General features: G+C 41.0%; 1 protein-coding gene across 1 annotated transcript in view; it reads left to right on the top strand.

Moving 5' to 3' along the window:
* Positions 1 to 5,223: 5,223 nt before the first annotated feature.
* LOC146714431 (uncharacterized) overlaps positions 5,224 to 23,177 on the top strand; it is a 33,337-nt gene continuing 15,383 nt past the window's right edge. The window contains exons 1-2 of the mRNA XM_085439959.1: positions 5,224 to 5,245; positions 11,962 to 13,283. Coding sequence (XP_085296085.1) covers positions 5,224 to 5,245; positions 11,962 to 13,283 — 1,344 coding nt within the window. The remainder of the gene's footprint in view (positions 5,246 to 11,961; positions 13,284 to 23,177) is intronic.

The following is a 23,177-nucleotide window of genomic DNA, read 5'->3' as shown; positions in this document are numbered from 1 at the left end:
AAAGGTGTTTGACAAGGCAAGAGCTCAGCTTGGCTCTAAAATACATTATTTTCTATTTCTTGGGCCTTTTTATTTCATGCCATCCACTCAATCTAGTCATCAGCGTAGCACATACTGCTTGTTCTATGGAAGGGCAAAAAGTCTCATATTTTCATATGTTGTTTTAGTGTAATACTGAGGACTGCAATTTTTAAAATCCTGTTTTCGATCTGTACATATGGCTTTTGACAATAAAGCTGACTTTGAACTTTGAAAAATACTCAAACTAGCATAATTTTAGGTGTAAGGACTGTTAAGAAGTCCAGAAACCACAGGCATCACCAAATGCTGCATTTGCTGTCTTGAAATACCTTTACTGTCTTTACTGCAAATACTTTCAGTTTCTGCTTGTTCTGGATTGTCTTTAATACCTGAACAACAATCCCTCTCCAGGAGTAGACAGGAGCAACTACTCAAAACAAGGAAGAAGGAAAAAGCAAAATGCAAATGAAGTATTGCACTGTGGTCAGGGAAAATACCAGAGACATAACTCAGATATCATGTTTGGTGACTTCTGGTAGCACCTGTTGCAATACAGTTTAAAAGTCTATTAGGAGCTCCACAGCTTGTTTAAGTATGTGTTCTGTTTCTCATCTTCCTCACGCTTTTCTGTCCCCATCATTCTGCTGCAGGTTATTATTGGTCTCGTGTATCCAAAGAATCGGGCCAGTTCCCAATGAAATCCAATAGAATGACGCTCCTGGCAGTAACACACATTCCAGCCTAAACATAATCCTAACTCTAACCATAACCTTATCCCTAAACTTAACCACAACCTGAATCACCCCCCCCCCCCCCCCCAAAACAAAAAAACAAAAAAAACCAAACAAAAACAAAATCTGAGGCCCAAACTGCATCATACAACAGGATGATGACCTCAAGCACCCCAGCATGAAATGGTGTGAAAATAATTGCTTAAAATCATTGCTGCTTAAGGAGGTTTTGGAAAAAAAATTTTTTTTGAATGATTGTTCAACACTTTTTAATCAGAGTATAGCTTTGCTGGTCACGGGGCTTTGCTCATCCTCTGGTCCTTTGGAAATCTCTCCCTTTGGCCGGTGGCACCTCTGGCGCTTCCCTCCTTCTCTTGAATGTTCGGATGTGTGCCTCTGACTCTTGGGGCGGTGATATTGCCACTTCCCACCTTCTTTTTCAAATACATTTTATCAACCCCCCCCCCCCCCCCCCCTCCCACACACACACACACACACACACACACACACACACACACACACACACACTCCACAAGAGGAGTGTCGACTCATGCATCATGTATTTTGTTTTTCTTACAGGTGCGATAGTTGGCGATACGTTTTGCATTTCTATTTGTACGCTATCCTTTTATTATATTTTTAATTACATTTTTCACTATCACCCCCCCACCCTTCCCTTTTTTTCTCTCGCTGCCTTAGACATTGTCGTAGTATGCCACATATAATATAATAACTGAAATAACATGAATAGAAATTAATAAGTAAACAGATAAAACAAATGCATGAATTAGAGGAGCCTATAGAGAATTTACAGAGCTGATCTTGGAAAAGCAATGCGTGTTTGGGACAACAGTGCATTCAGATCATTATTAGAATAATGATCTAAATGTCCTAGACAAGACTCGACAAGTTTAAAAAGAAAACAAAGATTATTGCAATTAGTCAGTTAAACCTCTGGGATATTGATCTAGTCAGTTTAGTAGCAGAGGGGGTTGTTAATCAGTTTTAGCTCCTTTGGTGTTGATGAAATTAACAACAGGTGCACCAGAAGTGAAAGCAAATACTTACACTGGTAAGAGATAATTAATAATGGAAGATTAGCAGTCACCTGAACAAAAATGGTTGCAATTAATTTATTTGTTTTATATAAACACAAAGCTATTTCATTACTTAAAAAAACACATGCAACTGCATTTTATTTCCTCCTGAAGGGGAAACCCAAGCAAACCCCACCCTCTACAGATACATATTTAAACAGCAAGATAATGTAAGCGAAAGTCACATGCCACAAGACACACTGTGATTGTCAAGCTCTGATCTTCATTTATTCACTTCAAACAACACATTTGGTAAGTTATTTTAACCCCAAACCTTTTCAGACATCACAGCATTCTGAAAATGAATATTTTAGCTAAAGTATACTTTAAAAATAGAAAAAACAAACAAACAGAATGTGTTACAATTAATAAAATTTTTGAAAGTTATTTTATCTGCAAAGTTATTTTATATTAAAGTTATTTTGTTAAAAAAAAAAAAAAACACTTCCAGCTGCATTTTATTTCCTCCTGAAGGGGAAACCAGGGCAATCCCCATCTTCCACAGACAGATATTGAAACAGCAAGAGAAAGTAAGCGAAAGTTACAAACAACAAGACACACTGTGATTGTCACGCTCTGCTCTGCATTCATTCATTTCAAACAACACGTCTGGTATGTTATTTTAACCTAAACCTTTGCAGACATCACAACATTCTGAAAACAAATAGTTTAGATCAGCGGTTTCCAACCCCCGGGCCTCGGACCGGTACCGGTCCGTGAGTCGTTTGGTACCGGGCCGCGAGAGTTGAGGCTCAGGTGTGAAATGTATAGTTTTCAGGGTTTTTATCGGTTTTCAGCTTTATTTTGATATCATTTTTATCGTTAACTCGGTTTTCCTGGGTCTTTTCACGTGTGTTATATAATAAATAAATAAAAATAAATAAATAAAAATAAATAATAAATCTTCTTTTTTTCGGTACCGGTACTAGTTTTATTTTGTTGTATTTATCCGCGACACCTTAAAGGCCGGTCCGTGAAAATAATGTCGGGCATAAACCGATCCGTGGCGCAAAAAAGGTTGGAGACCACTGGTTTAGATAGACTATGCTTTAAAAAAGAACAAAACTTGAATGTGTTGCAATTTATTTTTTTAAGTTGTTTTATAAAAATGCAAAGCAATTTTGTTACTAAAAATACACACTCAGCTGCATTCTATTTCCTCCTGAAGGGGAAACCAGCAATCCGCCCTCTATATACACATATTGTGACAAATGTGACTAAGCTGAAGTCACGAGATACACCGTGATTGTAACGCTTTGCTCTTCACTTCAAACACCATGTCTGGTAAGTACTTTTAACATTAACACTTTGTGGGCATCACAACATCTGCATTTTGAAAACTAATATTTTAGATAAAGTATGCTTTCAAAATACACTTGGATGATGCTTTAAGCCTACTGTGTGTAAGTCGGTAATGGCAAATGTGAAACCTTACACCAAGCCAAGCATGCAGCCTTGTTGGAGAAAATTCAATTGCTTGTGGTATTTGTGAGGCAAGAGTCATTGGGATAATTTATTAACTGGATTACACTACATAAGTTATTTGACTAATATGTGGCCTCTACAGAATAAAAAATGCCAATGACAAATTTAACATTTACATTTCAATGTTAAATCAAATTTAACAAAACACTGTTTTGACCTCAGAGTGTTTGATCATGCTTTGTTCAGCAAACACCCCAAGAAACATAAAGACAGACTTTGACTTTATTGGTTAGTATGTGGATGAGCTCTATGGCTGAATAGAAACCAGCTGGTCTTGAAGCCTTTTTCTTGGTATTTGTATATTAATTAGATGTTGCTATTTGTGTCTTTTAGAACCGATGAATCCAGGTGGTGTCTCTATGCATGTATGGATCAACTTAACAGGCCCTGCCGTTGAGCCTTTGAAAGAAGCATTCTTTGGGCCAAATATTACAGTTTTGCAGGAAAACATGAAAAAAAAGACAGGAGCAAAAGCTGAGACAACAGAAGCAGAAGACAAAACACAGAAAGAGGTTGGAAGAATCAAACCTGAGAAAGGTATTCTAAATAAATAAACAAATACAGCATTTTGGTGACAGTGTATTAATTTGTCTATTGTCCAGTGTATTAAAAAAACATTGCCTATTTCCTTTTGGTGTAGTAAATGGTAAATGGTAAATGGACTAGTTCTTATATAGCGCTTTTCCACTCTTCTGAGCACTCAAAGCGCTTTACACAACTTGTGCATTCACCCATTCACACCCATTCGCACAAGCACAATTTAGCTTGTGCTTGTGCTTTAGTAAAGCAATTTAGCTGAACTGAAATTAGTAGTCTTTTTTGTGTGGCAATATAAAAAAACAGCCCTAACCAAATACGCTAATCTATTTGTTATTCTTCCTTATTTAGCTCTTCTGGAGTCACCAAAAATGATCTGCATGGCAGGAGCAGCTGGAGGTCAAAAGTACATCAGAGGTAACAGCATACTGACATGTTGACATGAGTTGACATGAGTTTTAGTCAGTAGGATTTTCAGATGACAGGAATCTCTATCCTGATAAAATAAATTGTTGTTCTAAGCCTACTATTAAAAAAAGAAACTGACACTGTCAAATCTAGTAAGTTACTTGAAAAAAGGTAAACTTGATCCAAATGGAAAGTAAATAGAAACAAATGCTTTTAATTTACTTGATTTTGTTGTATACAATGGTCCCTCACAATTGGAATGTGGCAAACTTGCAATATAACAGTAATACAACAGCACCAAAAATATACAGCTGGGTCTCCAATACAAAAACACAATCAGCTGTGTCTTAGAGGCAAATCAAAACTGACTAAACACATAAGTTGCTGGACCAAAATGTTTTTTTGGCTGAATGAGTTCAGTGTCTCAGAGTCCAGTGAAGTCACTATGTCACTGCTGAGACACGACTGAAGATGAATATAGATTTATCCAGTGAGTGCAGACATAAGGTAATGGCTTAAGCGGAAGTTACCTTAGCACACTGATGCAGTCCAAGTAGGTGTGCCTTTGTTCTGTACTCCACCCACTAAAGAGAAACGCCTTAGTTACCAAACTGTGCCTGAAGTTAGTGTTAAGGCACTACTGTATTTATACCTCACTGCAGCAGATTGAGGAAGTTCAGTTCAGTTTTATTTATATAGCACCATGTCACAACAACAGTCACCTCAAGATGCTTTGGTAAGCCATCTGCCACAACCAGTTGGTCGGAGTTAATATTATGTGATTAAATGGAGAGTGGTGTATAAACACATAGTCGTTTTAAACTATGAATGGTCTATCACAAACAGCGTGAAACTAGATAGCTAGAGAAAACTAAAATGAACAACAAGGGTGTAACATCAAGCACCTAGGCATGCAGACTGTGTTTACAAACATTTGTGAAAGAATGGGTCACTCTCAGGACCTCAGTGAATTCCAGTGTGGAACCGTGACAGGATCATGAAATTTCCTCACTACTAAGCAGCCAGTCAGCCAAAAACTGGTAGGCCACTTAAAATCACAGAGTGGGGTCGGATGCTGATTCACATAGTGTGCAGAGGTCACCAATTTTCTGCAGAGTCAATCGCTACAGGCCTCCAAACTTCATGTGGCCTTCAGATTAGCTTAAAAGTAGCACGTAAAGAGGTTCATTGAATGGGTTTCCCTGGCCAAGCAGCTACATTTAAACCTTAGATCACAAACGGTAATGCAAAGCATCAGATTCATGGGTGCACATTTTGGACAATTTAATGCTACTGACTTTGGTTGATAGCAAACAAATACAATTTGAAAATATTTTGGTTAACATTATTTACACATTTGTATTCTGTCACGGACAGCTATGGCAGACCGTGGCATTACATATATATACACATATACACACATATATGTATATATATATATACACATATATGTATATATATATATATACACATATATGTAAAAAAAAAAACACCCAGCACGCCCCTGCGGGCGGTTTATCCTTCAAGCTCGGGTCCTCTACCAGAGGCCTGGGAGCTTGAGGGTCCTGCGCAGTATCTTAGCTGTTCCCAGGACTGCGCTCTTCTGGACAGAGATCTCCGATGTTGTTCCCGGGATCTGCTGGAGCCACTCGCCTAGCTTGGGAGTCACCGCACCTAGTGCTCCGATTACCACGGGGACCACCGTTACCTTCACCCTCCACATCCTCTCGAGCTCTTCTCTGAGCCCTTGGTATTTCTCCAGCTTCTCGTGTTCCTTCTTCCTGATATTGCTGTCATTCGGAACCGCTACATCGATCACTACGGCCGTCTTCTTCTGTTTATCTACCACCACTATGTCCGGTTGGTTAGCCACCACCATTTTGTCCGTCTGTATCTGGAAGTCCCACAGGATCTTAGCTCGGTCATTCTCCACCACCCTTGGGGGCATCTCCCATTTTGACCTCGGGACTTCCAGGTTATACTCGGCACAGATGTTCCTGTACACTATGCCGGCCACTTGGTTATGGCGTTCCATGTATGCCTTGCCTGCTAGCATCTTGCACCCTGCTGTTATGTGCTGGATTGTCTCTGGGGCATCTTTACACAGCCTGCACCTGGGGTCTTGCCTGGTGTGATAGACCCCAGCCTCTATGGATCTTGTGCTCAGAGCTTGTTCTTGTGCTGCCATGATTAGTGCCTCTGTGCTGTCTTTCAGTCCAGCTTTGTCCAGCCACTGGTAGGATTTCTGGATATCAGCCACCCCCTCTATCTGCCGGTGGTACATACCGTGCAGGGGCCTGTCCTTCCATGATGGTTCCTCGTCTCCCTCCTCTTTCTTGGGTTTCTGCTGCCTGAGGTATTCACTGAGCACTCGGTCAGTTGGGGCCATCTTCCCAATGTATTCTTGGATGTTCGTTGTCTCATCCTGGACTGTGGTGCTGACACTCACCAGTCCCCGGCCCCCTTCCTTCCGCTTAGCGTACAGCCTCAGGGTGCTGGACTTGGGGTGAAACCCTCCATGCATGGTAAGGAGCTTTCTTGTCTTTATGTCAGTGGCTTCTATCTCCTCCTTTGGCCAGCCTATTACCCCAGCAGGGTACCTGATCACGGGCAGGGCATAGGTGTTGATGGCCCGGATCTTGTTCTTACCATTCAGCTGACTCCTCAGGACTTGCCTGACCCTCTGCAGGTACTTGGTGGTTGCAGCTTTTCTAGCGGCCTCTTCATGGTTCCCATTCGCCTGCGGGATCCCCAGGTACTTGTAACTGTCCTCTATGTCTGCAATGTTGCCTTCTGGTAGTTCAATCCCCTCAGTTCTGGCTACGGATACCGACTACGGAACGGAGCAGTTGTCAGCCACCTCCTGTACATGGATGACATCAAGCTGTATGCCAAGAGTGAACGAGACATCGATTCACTGATCCACACTACCAGGCTATACAGCAATGACATTGGAATGTCGTTCGGACTGGAGAAGTGTAGTCGGATGGTAACAAAGAGAGGGAAGGTAGTCAGAACTGAGGGGATTGAACTACCAGAAGGCAACATTGCAGACATAGAGGACAGTTACAAGTACCTGGGGATCCCGCAGGCGAATGGGAACCATGAAGAGGCCGCTAGAAAAGCTGCAACCACCAAGTACCTGCAGAGGGTCAGGCAAGTCCTGAGGAGTCAGCTGAATGGTAAGAACAAGATCCGGGCCATCAACACCTATGCCCTGCCCGTGATCAGGTACCCTGCTGGGGTAATAGGCTGGCCAAAGGAGGAGATAGAAGCCACTGACATAAAGACAAGAAAGCTCCTTACCATGCATGGAGGGTTTCACCCCAAGTCCAGCACCCTGAGGCTGTACGCTAAGCGGAAGGAAGGGGGCCGGGGACTGGTGAGTGTCAGCACCACAGTCCAGGATGAGACAACGAACATCCAAGAATACATTGGGAAGATGGCCCCAACTGACCGAGTGCTCAGTGAATACCTCAGGCAGCAGAAACCCAAGAAAGAGGAGGGAGACGAGGAACCATCATGGAAGGACAGGCCCCTGCACGGTATGTACCACCGGCAGATAGAGGGGGTGGCTGATATCCAGAAATCCTACCAGTGGCTGGACAAAGCTGGACTGAAAGACAGCACAGAGGCACTAATCATGGCAGCACAAGAACAAGCTCTGAGCACAAGATCCATAGAGGCTGGGGTCTATCACACCAGGCAAGACCCCAGGTGCAGGCTGTGTAAAGATGCCCCAGAGACAATCCAGCACATAACAGCAGGGTGCAAGATGCTAGCAGGCAAGGCATACATGGAACGCCATAACCAAGTGGCCGGCATAGTGTACAGGAACATCTGTGCCGAGTATAACCTGGAAGTCCCGAGGTCAAAATGGGAGATGCCCCCAAGGGTGGTGGAGAATGACCGAGCTAAGATCCTGTGGGACTTCCAGATACAGACGGACAAAATGGTGGTGGCTAACCAACCGGACATAGTGGTGGTAGATAAACAGAAGAAGACGGCCGTAGTGATCGATGTAGCGGTTCCGAATGACAGCAATATCAGGAAGAAGGAACACGAGAAGCTGGAGAAATACCAAGGGCTCAGAGAAGAGCTCGAGAGGATGTGGAGGGTGAAGGTAACGGTGGTCCCCGTGGTAATCGGAGCACTAGGTGCGGTGACTCCCAAGCTAGGCGAGTGGCTCCAGCAGATCCCGGGAACAACATCGGAGATCTCTGTCCAGAAGAGCGCAGTCCTGGGAACAGCTAAGATACTGCGCAGGACCCTCAAGCTCCCAGGCCTCTGGTAGAGGACCCGAGCTTGAAGGATAAACCGCCCGCAGGGGCGTGCTGGGTGTGTTTTTTTTTTTTTTTTATATATATATATATACACACACACACATATAAGTATATATATACATATGTATATATACATATATACATACATACATATATATACATACATACATACATACATATATATACATACATATATATACATACATACATACATACATATATATATATATATATATATATATATATATATATATACATATATGTGTATATATATATATATACATATATGTGTATATATATATACATACATACATACATACATATATATACATACATATATATACATACATACATACATACATATATATATATATATATATATATATATATATATATATATATATATATATATATATATATATAAAAAACACCCAGCACGCCCCTGCGGGCGGTTTATCCTTCAAGCTCGGGTCCTCTACCAGAGGCCTGGGAGCTTGAGGGTCCTGCGCAGTATCTTAGCTGTTCCCAGGACTGCGCTCTTCTGGACAGAGATCTCCGATGTTGTTCCCGGGATCTGCTGGAGCCACTCGCCTAGCTTGGGAGTCACCGCACCTAGTGCTCCGATTACCACGGGGACCACCGTTACCTTCACCCTCCACATCCTCTCGAGCTCTTCTCTGAGCCCTTGGTATTTCTCCAGCTTCTCGTGTTCCTTCTTCCTGATATTGCTGTCATTGGGAACCGCTACATCGATCACTACGGCCGTCTTCTTCTGTTTGTCTACCACCACTATGTCCGGTTGGTTAGCCACCACCATTTTGTCCGTCTGTATCTGGAAGTCCCACAGGATCTTAGCTCGGTCATTCTCCACCACCCTTGGGGGCATCTCCCATTTTGACCTCGGGACTTCTAGGTTATACTCGGCACAGATGTTCCTGTACACTATGCCGGCCACTTGGTTATGGCGTTCCATGTATGCCTTGCCTGCTAGCATCTTGCACCCTGCTGTTATGTGCTGGATAGTCTCTGGGGCATCTTTACACAGCCTGCACCTGGGGTCTTGCCTGGTGTGATAGACCCCAGCCTCTATGGATCTTGTACTCAGAGCTTGTTCTTGTGCTGCCATGATTAGTGCCTCTGTGCTGTCTTTCAGTCCAGCTTTGTCCAGCCACTGGTAGGATTTCTGGATATCAGCCACCTCCTCTATCTGCCGGTGGTACATACCGTGCAGGGGCCTGTCCTTCCATGATGGTTCCTCGTCTCCCTCCTCTTTCTTGGGTTTCTGCTGCCTGAGGTATTCACTGAGCACTCGGTCAGTTGGGGCCATCTTCCCAATGTATTCTTGGATGTTCCTTGTCTCATCCTGGACTGTGGTGCTGACACTCACCAGTCCCCGGCCCCCTTCCTTCCGCTTAGCGTACAGCCTCAGGGTGCTGGACTTGGGGTGAAACCCTCCATGCATGGTCAGGAGCTTTCTTGTCTTTATGTCAGTGGCTTCTATCTCCTCCTTTGGCCAGCTTATTACCCCAGCAGGGTACCTGATCACGGGCAGGGCGTATGTGTTGATGGCCCGGATCTTGTTCTTACCATTCAGCTGACTCCTCAGGACTTGCCTGACCCTCTGCAGGTACTTGGTGGTTGCAGCCTTTCTAGCGGCCTCTTCATGGTTCCCATTTGCCTGCGGGATCCCCAGGTACTTGTAACTGTCCTCTATGTCTGCAATGTTGCCTTCTGGTAGTTCAATCCCCTCAGTATATATATATATATATATATATATATATATATATATATATATATATATATATATATATATATATATATATATATTAGGGGTGCAACGATACACAAAATTCACGGTTCGGTTCGGTTCGATACTTTGGTGTCACGGTTCGATATTTTTTCGATACAAAATAAAATGTTCATGCCTTTTTAATTTGTCATTTATTAAAATTAGAAATATATATTTTAACTCAAAAGTACAGTTTTTAAATTTAACCCTAACCCTTGTGCGTGTTTTTTATTTTGACAGCGAATGCGCACCTGCGGACCACTTATGTGCAGCCCTGGTTATTTAGCTCGTCATATTGCAGCCACAGAAATTCTTTTGTCCATGAAACCATGAAGCTGCACTTTCTTTTTGCCTTATAGTCTGATTTGTCATAACTTCTCCGTTTTGTGGTAAGCTTTTCTTTGGCTGTCACTTCTTCACCCTGACCTGTCTTATTTGGCTCAGCAGAACTAAAATATATATATCCTGCTGCTTTTACACACGCACTCACATAAGCTCAGCGATTCTCTGCGCGATCAACCTCTCACATGTTTAAGCTTGCTGCGGGAGATTTCACTTGTCATGTTTGCGTAGTAAGCTAACGATTAATAAGACGATGTCAGAGGAATTGGTGCACAAATTATCATCACTCACAGATCAGTGCTGTCGCTCTCTATACACAGTTCGCATGATTGCAAAGTGAAAGCAAAAAACAAGCGCAAATTCAAACGCGATTTCAATATGTCACATATTGACAGTGGCTCATCGATGCCAATGACATAATTACCCAGCTACATTTCCGAAAGAATGCAAAAGCATTGACATATATTTTTCCTTCCTACGATAGCCGGACGGGCAGGGCAGAGATAGATTTTGGTAGCCCGATGGGAAAAATCGCTAGCCCCGGGACGTCGGGCTACACAGCGTCTCCCACTGTCGCCCTTCTCACTGTTGGAACTGGGTCGCTGTGTCACGCTGGCCGGGGTCCCTTTTTTTTCACCTGGCCGTCTAGCATTCCTCTTCCAGTCTGGGGCCTCTCTCCTCCAGTGCTCAGCTAGCCTGCTTTTAAAAGGTCTTTACACCGCTGATAGACCACCTCTGGACACACCCATGCCTCAGCAGGTGATCCCTATCAGCTAATTTGTCCCATGTGCAGCCAGTCCACAATGGATTAAAACCATGCCAAATAAAACACTAAAAACCATGCAATAAAAACAGAATAAAACCATGCAATAAAAACAGAATAAAACCATGCAAATAAAACTACCCTCATAAATAAACACTAAAAATCAGAATAAAACTAATACACAAGATAAATACAAATTTCCACTGTGACATTAACAAAGTATTTAAAAGCAAATTTATATATTTAATGATCAAGATTGTAGCTATCTTTACAACGAAAAATGATACAGAAAAAGCACAGGGACATACAGAACATATAAATATATTTTTTATTATGCAAACATAATAATATAAGAATAAACGTTTATATTGGTATATATAAGTTACATACTACCCTTCAGTTATCCTTCAATACTACCTTACTAATGCTTAATACATTCGTCAGACTCAGTACCAGAACAGCATTAAACAAACATTATTCATTTTCTGTCTTTATTTCCTTACAGTGCAAAAATTGTACAGGATTGTGCTTCTGGGAGCCACTAAAGCTGGGAAAAACAGTCTAGCAAACACCATATTTGGAGAAGAACTGTTCAAGGTTGACAATACGGAATGTCAAACTGAGTCCAAATCTCTCCATGGAAGACGGATAACCTTGGTCAACACTCCTGATTTCTATGCCCCATGTGGTTCAGAGGAGAAGCGTAAGCTTGAAATATTGAAGTCTGTCAGTGAATGCATTCCAGGGCCTCATGCTTTTCTCATTGTGCTCAAAGTGGAGAAATCCACAGAGCAGCAGCAGGCTGTCATTGAGAAAATAAGCCAATATTTCTCAGAGGAAGTTTTTAAATATGCTACAGTTGTCTTTACTCAGGAAGACACTCTCCCAGAAGGAATGAAGACTCAGAAGTTGATGGCTCAGAATAAATGTTTGAGTGATTTGGTCATGAAAATCAAGGGTCGATACTATTTCATTGATAACAAGTATAGCAAATTGGGAAAATCTTTTAGAGACCAGTCCCAGGTGGAGGCACTCCTAAACACAGTGGATCAGATAGTTAAAGAAAATAAAGGAAAGTGTTACACCAGTAAGATGTTACCACAAGAAAATTCCTGCAAAAAGTCTAGCCACAGTGTCTATAATAATGGATTGATCAAATTTAAAGGTCATGCCGCAGAATCAGTGGCAAATGCCTTCTTTGGGCCAGTTGTTGTGGTTTTAACCCCAGGAACAACAAATGAAGCGAAAGAAGGAAGCACTGCAAAAGATAAAGACGAAGGAGAAAATGAAGAAAAAGAAAGAAAAACGGAAGAAATTACAAAAGAGCTAGATGAACACAAACCATCAATGGAAAAGGAAAGGATGAAAGAAGTTGCAAGAAAAGGAGAAGGACAAATAGAAATTACAGAGACAAAAACAAAAACTAAACCAGGGGTAAGCGGTGGATTAGGGAGCATGATGTGTGCTCTATTTGCAATCTTTTTTTGGCTAACAAGAACAGGATTTATGAGTGTAGTGGCATTCAAAATAAGATTAATAACAGCCTTTAAAGCAGCATTAGCCATAGAAGCAATAGGGGCAGGGACATTGATAATGAAAGAAATAAACAAGTGGGTAATGCAAATAATAAGCAAGGTAGTACAACAGGTTTTGCAAAAGTTAAGCAAAGGGGGAGAAAGTGCTGGTGGTGGACTAGTCAAGATGGTGAATGCAAATTTTGGCTTCCTTATAGGAACATTATTAGGTGGTGGAGCAATACTCACAGTAGGACTGAAAAGAGCAATGAAAACAGCATTACATGTTGGAAGAGAAGGGCCAGGAGCGTGGGTAATTCAAAAGTTAAAAGACTTACTGGAATGGGTGACTGAAAAAGCAAGCAAAGGAGCACAATTGTTAAGAGCTGGATTTGGAAGCATGAGTGGTTTGTTTGGCTCCATTTTGCAGTTACAAGGAAGGATATTAGGGCTTGGAGCAAGACTCAAAGATGGACTGATAAGAGCAGCGAAGACAGCATACGGCATTGGAGTAAGAGGGGCAGCAGCATGGGCAATCCAAAAGGCAAGCAACATAAAACATTTGGTTGCTGCTGGATTAGGGAGTATGGTGGCTAATCCATTTGGCTTCTTTTTGCAGTTAGGAATGACCATTTTACAGGGTGGTGCAACTCTCACAGCTGAACTGATGTTAACACTTCAAAGAAAATTAGAGATTGGAGCCACTCAGGCAGGGCCATGGGTAAAGCAAAAAGCAATAACAGTAGGAGAGTGTGTGTCGCAAAGAGCATGCATTGTAATTCAACACACAGTAACATTGATAACACAACTGAAAGTAATGTTAGACATTGGAGCAGCACTGGCAAGAGCATTTGTCATCCAAAAAGTACACAACCTGATGCAATGGGCAGGAGCTAGATTGGAGAGCATGGCGGGTGCTCTATTTGGCTCAGTTTCAGGGTTAACTGGCGCAACATTTAGATGTGTAGTAGCATTCACATTTAGACTGATATCAGCAGTTAAAGCGTCATTAAACTTTGGAGCAACAGGGCCAGGAGCACGGGTAATCCAAAGAGTAAGCCAAGTCGCAGAATGGGTACGTAATGGTGTAGAGAGCATGAGGGGTGGTCCATTTGGCTTGTTCCTCGGGTTAATTGGACAAGTATTTGGGATTGGAGCAGCACTTGCAGTAGCCTTAATGACAGAATTTAAAACGACATTATTTACTGATGCCACTGGGGCAGGAGCAGGGGTAATTCAAAAGTTAAAAGACTTACTGGAATGGGTGACTGAAAAAGCAAGCAAAGGAGCACAATTGTTAAGAGCTGGATTTGGAAGCATGAGTGGTTTGTTTGGCTCCATTTTGCAGTTAAAAGGAAGGATATTAGGGCTTGGAGCAAGACTCAAAGATGGACTGATAAGAGCAGCGAAGACAGCATACTGCATTGGAGTAAGAGGGGCAGCAGCATGGGCAATCCAAAAGGCAAGCAACATAAAACATTTGGTTGCTGCTGGATTAGGGAGTATGGTGGCTAATCCATTTGGCTTCTTTTTGCAGTTAGGAATGACCATTTTACAGGGTGGTGCAACTCTCACAGCTGAACTGATGTTAACACTTCAAAGAAAATTAGAGATTGGAGCCACTCAGGCAGGGCCATGGGTAAAGCAAAAAGCAATAACAGTAGGAGAGTGTGTGTCGCAAAGAGCATGCATTGTAATTCAACACACAGTAGCATTGATAACACAACTGAAAGTAATGTTAGACATTGGAGCAGCATCAGCAAGAGCATTTGTGATCCAAAAAGTACACAACCTGAAACAATGGGCAGGAGCTAGATTGGTGAGCATGGCGGGTGGCCTATTGGGCTCAGTTTCAGGGTTAACCGGCGCAACATTTAGACGTGTAGTAGCATTCACATTTAGACTGATATCAGCAGTTAAAGCGTCATTAAACTTTGGAGCAACAGGGCCAGGAGCACGGGTAATCCAAAGAGTAAGCCAAGTCACAGAATGGGTACGTAATGGTGTAGAGAGCATGAGGGGTGGTCCATTTGGCTTGTTCCTCGGGTTAATTGGACAAGTATTTGGGATTGGAGCAGCACTTGCAGTAGCCTTAATGACAGCATTTAAAACGACATTATTTACTGATGCCACTGGGGCAGGAGCAGGGGTAATTCAAAAGTTAAAAGACTTACTGGAATGGGTGACTGAAAAATCAAGCAAAGGAGCACAATTGTTAAGAGCTGGATTTGGAAGCATGGTGAGTGGTTTGTTTGGCTCCATTTTGCAGTTACAAGGAAGGATATTAGGGCTTGGAGCAAGACTCAAAGATGGACTGATAAGAGCAGCGAAGACAGCATACGGCATTGGAGTAAGAGGGGCAGCAGCATGGGGAATCCAAAAGGCAAGCAACATAAAACATTTGGTTGCTGCTGGATTAGGGAGTATGGTGGCTAATCCATTTGGCTTCTTTTTGCAGTTAGGAATGACCATTTTACAGGGTGGTGCAACTCTCACAGCTGAACTGATGTTAACACTTCAAAGAAAATTAGAGATTGGAGCCACTCAGGCAGGGCCATGGGTAAAGCAAAAAGCAATAACAGTAGGAGAGTGTGTGTCGCAAAGAGCATGCATTGTAATTCAACACACAGTAGCATTGATAACACAACTGAAAGTAATGTTAGACATTGGAGCAGCACTGGCAAGAGCATTTGTCATCCAAAAAGTACACAACCTGATGCAATGGGCAGGAGCTAGATTGGAGAGCATGGCGGGTGCTCTATTTGGCTCAGTTTCAGGGTTAACTGGCGCAACATTTAGATGTGTAGTAGCATTCACATTTAGACTGATATCAGCAGTTAAAGCGTCATTAAACTTTGGAGCAACAGGGCCAGGAGCACGGGTAATCCAAAGAGTAAGCCAAGTCGCAGAATGGGTACGTAATGGTGTAGAGAGCATGAGGGGTGGTCCATTTGGCTTGTTCCTCGGGTTAATTGGACAAGTATTTGGGATTGGAGCAGCACTTGCAGTAGCCTTAATAACAGCATTTAAAACAACATTATTTACTGATGCCACTGGGGCAGGAGCAGGGGTAATTCAAAAGTTAAAAGACTTACTGGAATGGGTCACTGAAAAAGCAAGCAAAGGAGCACAATTGTTAAGAGCTGGATTTGGAAGCATGGTGAGTGGTTTGTTTGGCTCCATTTTGCAGTTACAAGGAAGAATATTAGGGCTTGGAGCAAGACTCAAAGATGGACTGATAAGAGCAGCGAAGACAGCATACGGCATTGGAATAAGAGGGGCAGCAGCATGGGCAATCCAAAAGGCAAGCAACATAAAACATTTGGTTGCTGCTGGATTAGGGAGTATGGTGGCTAATCCATTTGGCTTCTTTTTGCAGTTAGGAATGACCATTTTACAGGGTGGTGCAACTCTCACAGCTGAACTGATGTTAACACTTCAAAGAAAATTAGAGATTGGAGCCACTCAGGCAGGGCCATGGGTAAAGCAAAAAGCAATAACAGTAGGAGAGTGTGTGTCGCAAAGAGCATGCATTGTAATTCAACACACAGTAGCATTGATAACACAACTGAACGTAAGGTTAGACATTGAAGCAGCACTGGCAAGAGAATTTGTGATCCAAAAAGTACACAACCTGAAACAATGGGCAGGAGCTAGATTGGTGAGCATGGCGGGTGCTCTATTGGGCTCAGTTTCAGGGTTAACCGGCGCAACATTTAGACGTGTAGTAGCATTCACATTTAGACTGATATCAGCAGTTAAAGCGTCATTAAACTTTGGAGCAACAGGGCCAGGAGCACGGGTAATCCAAAGAGTAAGCCAAGTCGCAGAATGGGTACGTAATGGTGTAGAGAGCATGAGGGGTGGTCCATTTGGCTTGTTCCTCGGGTTAATTGGACAAGTATTTGGGATTGGAGCAGCACTTGCAGTAGCCTTAATAACAGCATTTAAAACGACATTATTTACTGATGCCACTGGGGCAGGAGCAGGGGTAATTCAAAAGTTAAAAGACTTACTGGAATGGGTCACTGAAAAAGCAAGCAAAGGAGCACAATTGTTAAGAGCTGGATTTGGAAGCATGGTGAGTGGTTTGTTTGGCTCCATTTTGCAGTTACAAGGAAGAATATTAGGGCTTGGAGCAAGACTCAAAGATGGACTGATAAGAGCAGCGAAGACAGCATACGGCATTGGAATAAGAGGGGCAGCAGCATGGGCATTCCAAAAGGCAAGCAACATAAAACATTTGGTTGCTGCTGGATTAGGGAGTATGGTGGCTAATCCATTTGGCTTCTTTTTGCAGTTAGGAATGACCATTTTACAGGGTGGTGCAACTCTCACAGCTGAACTGATGTTAACACTTCAAAGAAAATTAGAGATTGGAGCCACTCAGGCAGGGCCATGGGTAAAGCAAAAAGCAATAACAGTAGGAGAGTGTGTGTCGCAAAGAGCATGCATTGTAATTCAACACACAGTAGCATTGATAACACAACTGAACGTAAGGTTAGACATTGAAGCAGCACTGGCAAGAGAATTTGTGATCCAAAAAGTACACAACCTGAAACAATGGGCAGGAGCTAGATTGGTGAGCATGGCGGGTGCTCTATTGGGCTCAGTTTCAGGGTTAACCGGCGCAACATTTAGACGTGTAGTAGCATTCACATTTAGACTGATATCAGCAGTTAAAGCGTCATTAAACTTTGGAGCAACAGGGCCAGGAGCACGGGTAATCCAAAGAGTAAGCCAAGTCACAGAATGGGTACGTAATGGTGTAGAGAGCATGAGGGGTGGTCCATTTGGCTTGTTCCTCGGGTTAATTGGACAAGTATTTGGGATTGGAGCAGCACTTGCAGTAGCCTTAATAACAGCATTTAAAACGACATTATTTACTGATGCCACTGGGGCAGGAGCAGGGGTAATTCAAAAGTTAAAAGACTTACTGGAATAGGTCACTGAAAAAGCAAGCAAAGGAGCACAATTGTTAAGAGCTGGATTTGGAAGCATGGTGAGTGGTTTGTTTGGCTCCATTTTGCAGTTACAAGGAAGAATATTAGGGCTTGGAGCAAGACTCAAAGATGGACTGATAAGAGCAGCGAAGACAGCATACGGCATTGGAATAAGAGGGGCAGCAGCATGGGCATTCCAAAAGGCAAGCAACATAAAACATTTGGTTGCTGCTGGATTAGGGAGTATGGTGGCTAATCCATTTGGCTTCTTTTTGCAGTTAGGAATGACCATTTTACAGGGTGGTGCAACTCTCACAGCTGAACTGATGTTAACACTTCAAAGAAAATTAGAGATTGGAGCCACTCAGGCAGGGCCATGGGTAAAGCAAAAAGCAATAACAGTAGGAGAGTGTGTGTCGCAAAGAGCATGCATTGTAATTCAACACACAGTAGCATTGATAACACAACTGAAAGTAAGGTTAGACATTGGAGCAGCACTGGCAAGAGAATTTGTGATCCAAAAAGTACATAACCTGACACAATGGGCAGGAGCTAGATTGGTGAGCATGGCGGGAGCTCTATTGGGCTCAGTTTCAGGGTTAACCGGCGCAACATTTAGACGTGTAGTAGCATTCATATTTAGACTGATAAGAAGATTTCACAGTCCCTTAATTTTTGGAGCAACAGGGCCAGGAGCACGGGTAATAAAGAAGTCAAGGAAAGTAAGAGAATTGTTGCTGAATGTTTTAAAGAGTATCATGAGTGCCCTTTTAGGCTTGGTTTCCACCTCTATAGTAACTATGTTATGGGATCGACTAGCATTAACAATAAAACAGATAAGAACACTTAAAAACATTTTAGGTAGTACTCATATGCGTAATTCAGCAAATAAGCCAATTTGTAGAATGCGTAGTCATAGAAAGCGTGGACGGCACTCTCTTTGGCTTGTTGTAAGAGTTCGTGGGAACAACATCAAAGTGTGGAGTAATAGTAGCAGTAGAACTGATAGTATCACTAATAACAGTCGTAGTCATTGGAGTATAACAAAAAAGAATCTTGATATTCCAAAAAGTAAGATAAGTACCACACTAGGTCCATGGCGAACTACGCAGAAAGGTGGGGTCTCCACTTGTGTTTCTTTCAGGGTCAGAAGGAGGCTTAGGGGTTTGAGCAGCATTTATTGCAGGAACGCTAACACTGATCAATTGCCTTATTCATCATAGTAGCAGTGGCTGAGCATTTTTAAAGCACATAACAACCACATTACAATAGATAAGGCAACAACAAAAAAAAACAAATAAGCAGAATGGGCAGCTTCAGGTTCGGAGGTTGCATAGCAGCATGGGCATTTAAAAAAATTATCAATAATATTTAACTGGGTAATTACAGTTGAACCAAAGTATCATAATGTTTATCCAGAAATAAGCAACGTAATAGAAAGAATAGGTGGTGGATTATGCAGCATGGTGGGTGCTTTTCTGTGATTCCTTTTAGGGTTCAGAGGAACAATATTATCAGGTAGGGCAGCATTTCAGTTAGTTCTTAAAAAAACATTAGGCAGGAACATGGTTAATTCAAACAGTGAGCAAAGTCTGCAAACTGGTAACACAAAATATATGCAAAGTAATTTAGTGGGGACCGAAAGTATGTCAACTTTTGCAAGACCTGTGTCACAGTCATCAAATAATACTTTTGACTTACTGACTTTACGCATTGCTTCTATCAAGGCTTTTGCTCAAAGTGCCAATTACAGTGACTCTTTTCTTATTACAGTTAGGGATTTGTGTTATTATTATTTTTATTATAAATTTTTTTATTATTATTATCTTGTAATGAAATTCTGACACTAGTTAGTGTGTGTGTGTGTGTGAGTGTATGCGTGTGTGTGGAGGGGGGGGGGGGGTCCTGTTCCCAGTTTACCAGTGGTATTATAAATGATTTAATAATACAGAACATGCAATATAGCAATGATAGATCTTAAAGGTTTTTATGATTTGAATGCTTCTCTTCTTACTTTCTCTCCTCCTTGTCTTGAAAAACTAACATTTTTGACTCATAAAAAGATTCTTGTAGGATTGTTTGCATTTTAATTGTTTTAACGCAGTTAAGTGCAGTTCACTGTATATGTGTCCTATGTTCCCTTAACATTCACAAATGTAATAGTGCATTCAATTTGGGATCTTCATCCGTTTTGTACTTACATTACTATTCTTTTATTTATTTTCTACTTTATGTATTTACATTTTTCAATATAATGAAGAAATTTGGAATTTGTGGACACCTTATAATGTAAGCTATTTTGCAATATAATGTTTGATTTTTTACTTAAGCTGAAACATTCTATGATGCATTACTCAACAATAAAAGAATGAAACATATTTCTCTTTTCAAATTGTTTTTCTTTCTTTTAGTAACACCTTAGCCTTATATTCACTTACTTGTCATATATGGGTAAATAGAGCAAATACATCTTTTAAACATTGGTATTGGATACTGCAAATGCAGTTTCGGAAACAAGGGTGCAGTAATAGTGGTAAATTATTTTTAGAGCCCCAACAGGTACAATTATATTAACAAATATTAAAAAGTATATATTTACATTTGTTAGACTGTTAGATTTTAAACTGAACTCTAAAATGCAATGTCTAACTTAAAGCAACTGTTGTTGTGATTTGGTACTATAGAAATAAACTTGAATTGAATTGGGGGGAAAAAAGCATCACAGGACAGTCTGAGTTTGGGCAAATAGAAAAAGAAATTTGCCAAAATGTTTATTTCAGATTTGAAAGCTTTATTGTATTTGCACAAAGCCCTGTCTGGAATCGCTTTGATTTTGTGGGGTGACCTGAAGACTAAGGTTTATCCCAAAAGAACATCAAATGTGGAGGAGTTTGATTCATCATAGAAGAATCGGCTGGGTTTATTCAGGAGACGTGTTTGAGAGTTGTTGAATAAAAAGGATACCTGATTGTGTCACGATCTGAGAGGCAGATCGTCAGGAGATGTAGGATGTGGATCCAAACGGAAACGCTGATGACAGCTCTGACGAAAGTTTATTAATAAAGGAAAACAAAATACAAACCAAAGCAGAGCATGGCAGTGAATTACACTAACAAAACCTAAACTGGGAACAGCTACAAAATAATAATATAAGGTACAAAAATCCTGTGACTAGAAACCTGAAAACCTGAGAAGTTGAAGCTGAAAACATGGAGAGACACACGGCAGAAATACAGGGGATGACATGCAGATGAACCAGCAAATAACAGAGGCAAACGCAAGGCTTAAATACACAGAGGGAGAGCACAGCTAGGAGTAACTGGGCATGACAAGACAAGGACGTAAAACAGAATACACTAACATGAGACAAGACCATTCAAAGTAAAACAGGAAACATACATTGACAGAACTCAGACCGGATACTGACACATAACTGTGGGAACATAGAACCAAAACCTAAGAACTAACAAAGACATTAAGAAAGTTTATTTTTTACCTCTTGGTAAAAAATAAACTTTATAGGCTCAAATCATTCTGGCCTACACCATATTTGGAAATCAGTCAGAGACCCATGTTTTCAATTATAAAACAACAGAATGTCAAATATCAAGCCGTTCTTTTCTCATTGTTCTTAAATAAGTCATTCCACTGCTTACTTATGTTGAAAAGAGAATAAATGCAGGACCAACTAGCAGGTGTTGGAGCTACTGAAGACATGGAAGGGATATGTGAGACACAGTTAAGTCTATAATATATTGGCCAAAGACACATTTTTTTGCCCTTTAACCTCTATATATCACACAGTTGATTCCAAATCAAATAAGAAAAATGCGAGTTTTAATTTAAGGGTTTTAAAATAAACCCTTTCTGCACTCACCGTTGTAACTGAAAGATATGCTCTCTTCTGAAGCATACTGGAGCAGCCAGTTCCATGCGGAGGAAGTACTCAAAACAAGAAAGAAGGAACACTTAAAAAAACCCAAGCAAACAAACAACACAGAGAAGAATTACACAGGAACAGGTCATCAGGAAATTAGTTACAGACATAAGTCAGTTATCAGATTATAGAGTTTGAGATACTTGCAGCTGAAAGTCTGCACTTCAATAGGTTATTGATCGACTTGATTGACTGGCCATATCTCCATCAACTACAACTTTTGCCTCCTGTATTCAAACACAGCTCTAAATACATACAAATAAACCAAGTCTAAACAGTAAATAGTTTTAATAACACTTACAAATTGTAAATCACTCAAAAAAGTAAAGGAAAAACACGAGCTAGCACACGGAAATAATACATTCTAAACAATTTAAAGTATTGATATCCACAATTTTTTAATGCGGCCTCCAATTATATGTTGGTTTTCAATCACTGAAAATGAAACGCCTAAAATTTAAAAGTTTAAATAATTACAACCTTGGAAGTGGAAGATTACCAGCAATGTTCCAGTAACTAGAAAGGAAAAAAGTAAAGCTTCAATCTGAACAAAAAAACAGACTGGGTTATAATTATTTAATTTAATTTAATGTATTCTGTGTAAAAGACGAAACAAAATGCATGGAACAATTTGTTTCCAAATAATGGGAAACCCCCAGCTATCCCCACCTCCAATATGAACATATTTCCAATAGCAAGTGAAAGTAACCTGGGAATGTCTACTGGGTTTAAATGCAACAAGACACACAATGTTTGTCAAGCTCCGCTTCTTGCTCATTCACTGCAAAAATGCTCGGTAAGTTAACCCTAGAACCCAACAGAAATATTTACACCTGCATTTTGAAAATGTATATTTTAAATAACTGAAAAAGACAATTGGATGAAGTTTTAAGATTATTATCTATAAATCTGTAAGTTGCAGCAACCCAAGCTGGATGCTTGTCTTGAGAAAGGACAAATTATTATTTTATTAATTATCCTGTACCATGCTATCATATATTTTACCAAGCAATTCTTCTCACACAGTCAGGGATATGTTTCTCTCAGTGCAAGCTTCACTCATACATTCAAACAGGAACTCGGTTTTTTTTGTTTGTTTGTTTGTTTTGTTTTGTCTCCACTCATTCAACTAATTTGCATATTAAGTCATATCTCAACAACAACAGAAATGCATATTCAAAACATTACCAAAAAAATAATAATTATTATTTTTCTTCTTACAGTAATAACTTCTTTTGCTCAATCAGCACACGACCACTTCCAATTTACAACTTTGAATTAAATTTATTATCTGATCATCGTTTGGTAACACCCCTATATTTTCCTT

Source organism: Copadichromis virginalis, linkage group LG3 (assembly GCF_057382275.1).
Source record: "Copadichromis virginalis isolate Kocher_CV1m ecotype Utaka linkage group LG3, C_Virginalis_male_GT1.1, whole genome shotgun sequence".
NCBI lineage: Eukaryota > Metazoa > Chordata > Actinopteri > Cichliformes > Cichlidae > Copadichromis > Copadichromis virginalis.
Note: the sequence above shows the minus strand (reverse complement) of the source record. Positions and strands in the feature narration are given on the sequence as shown.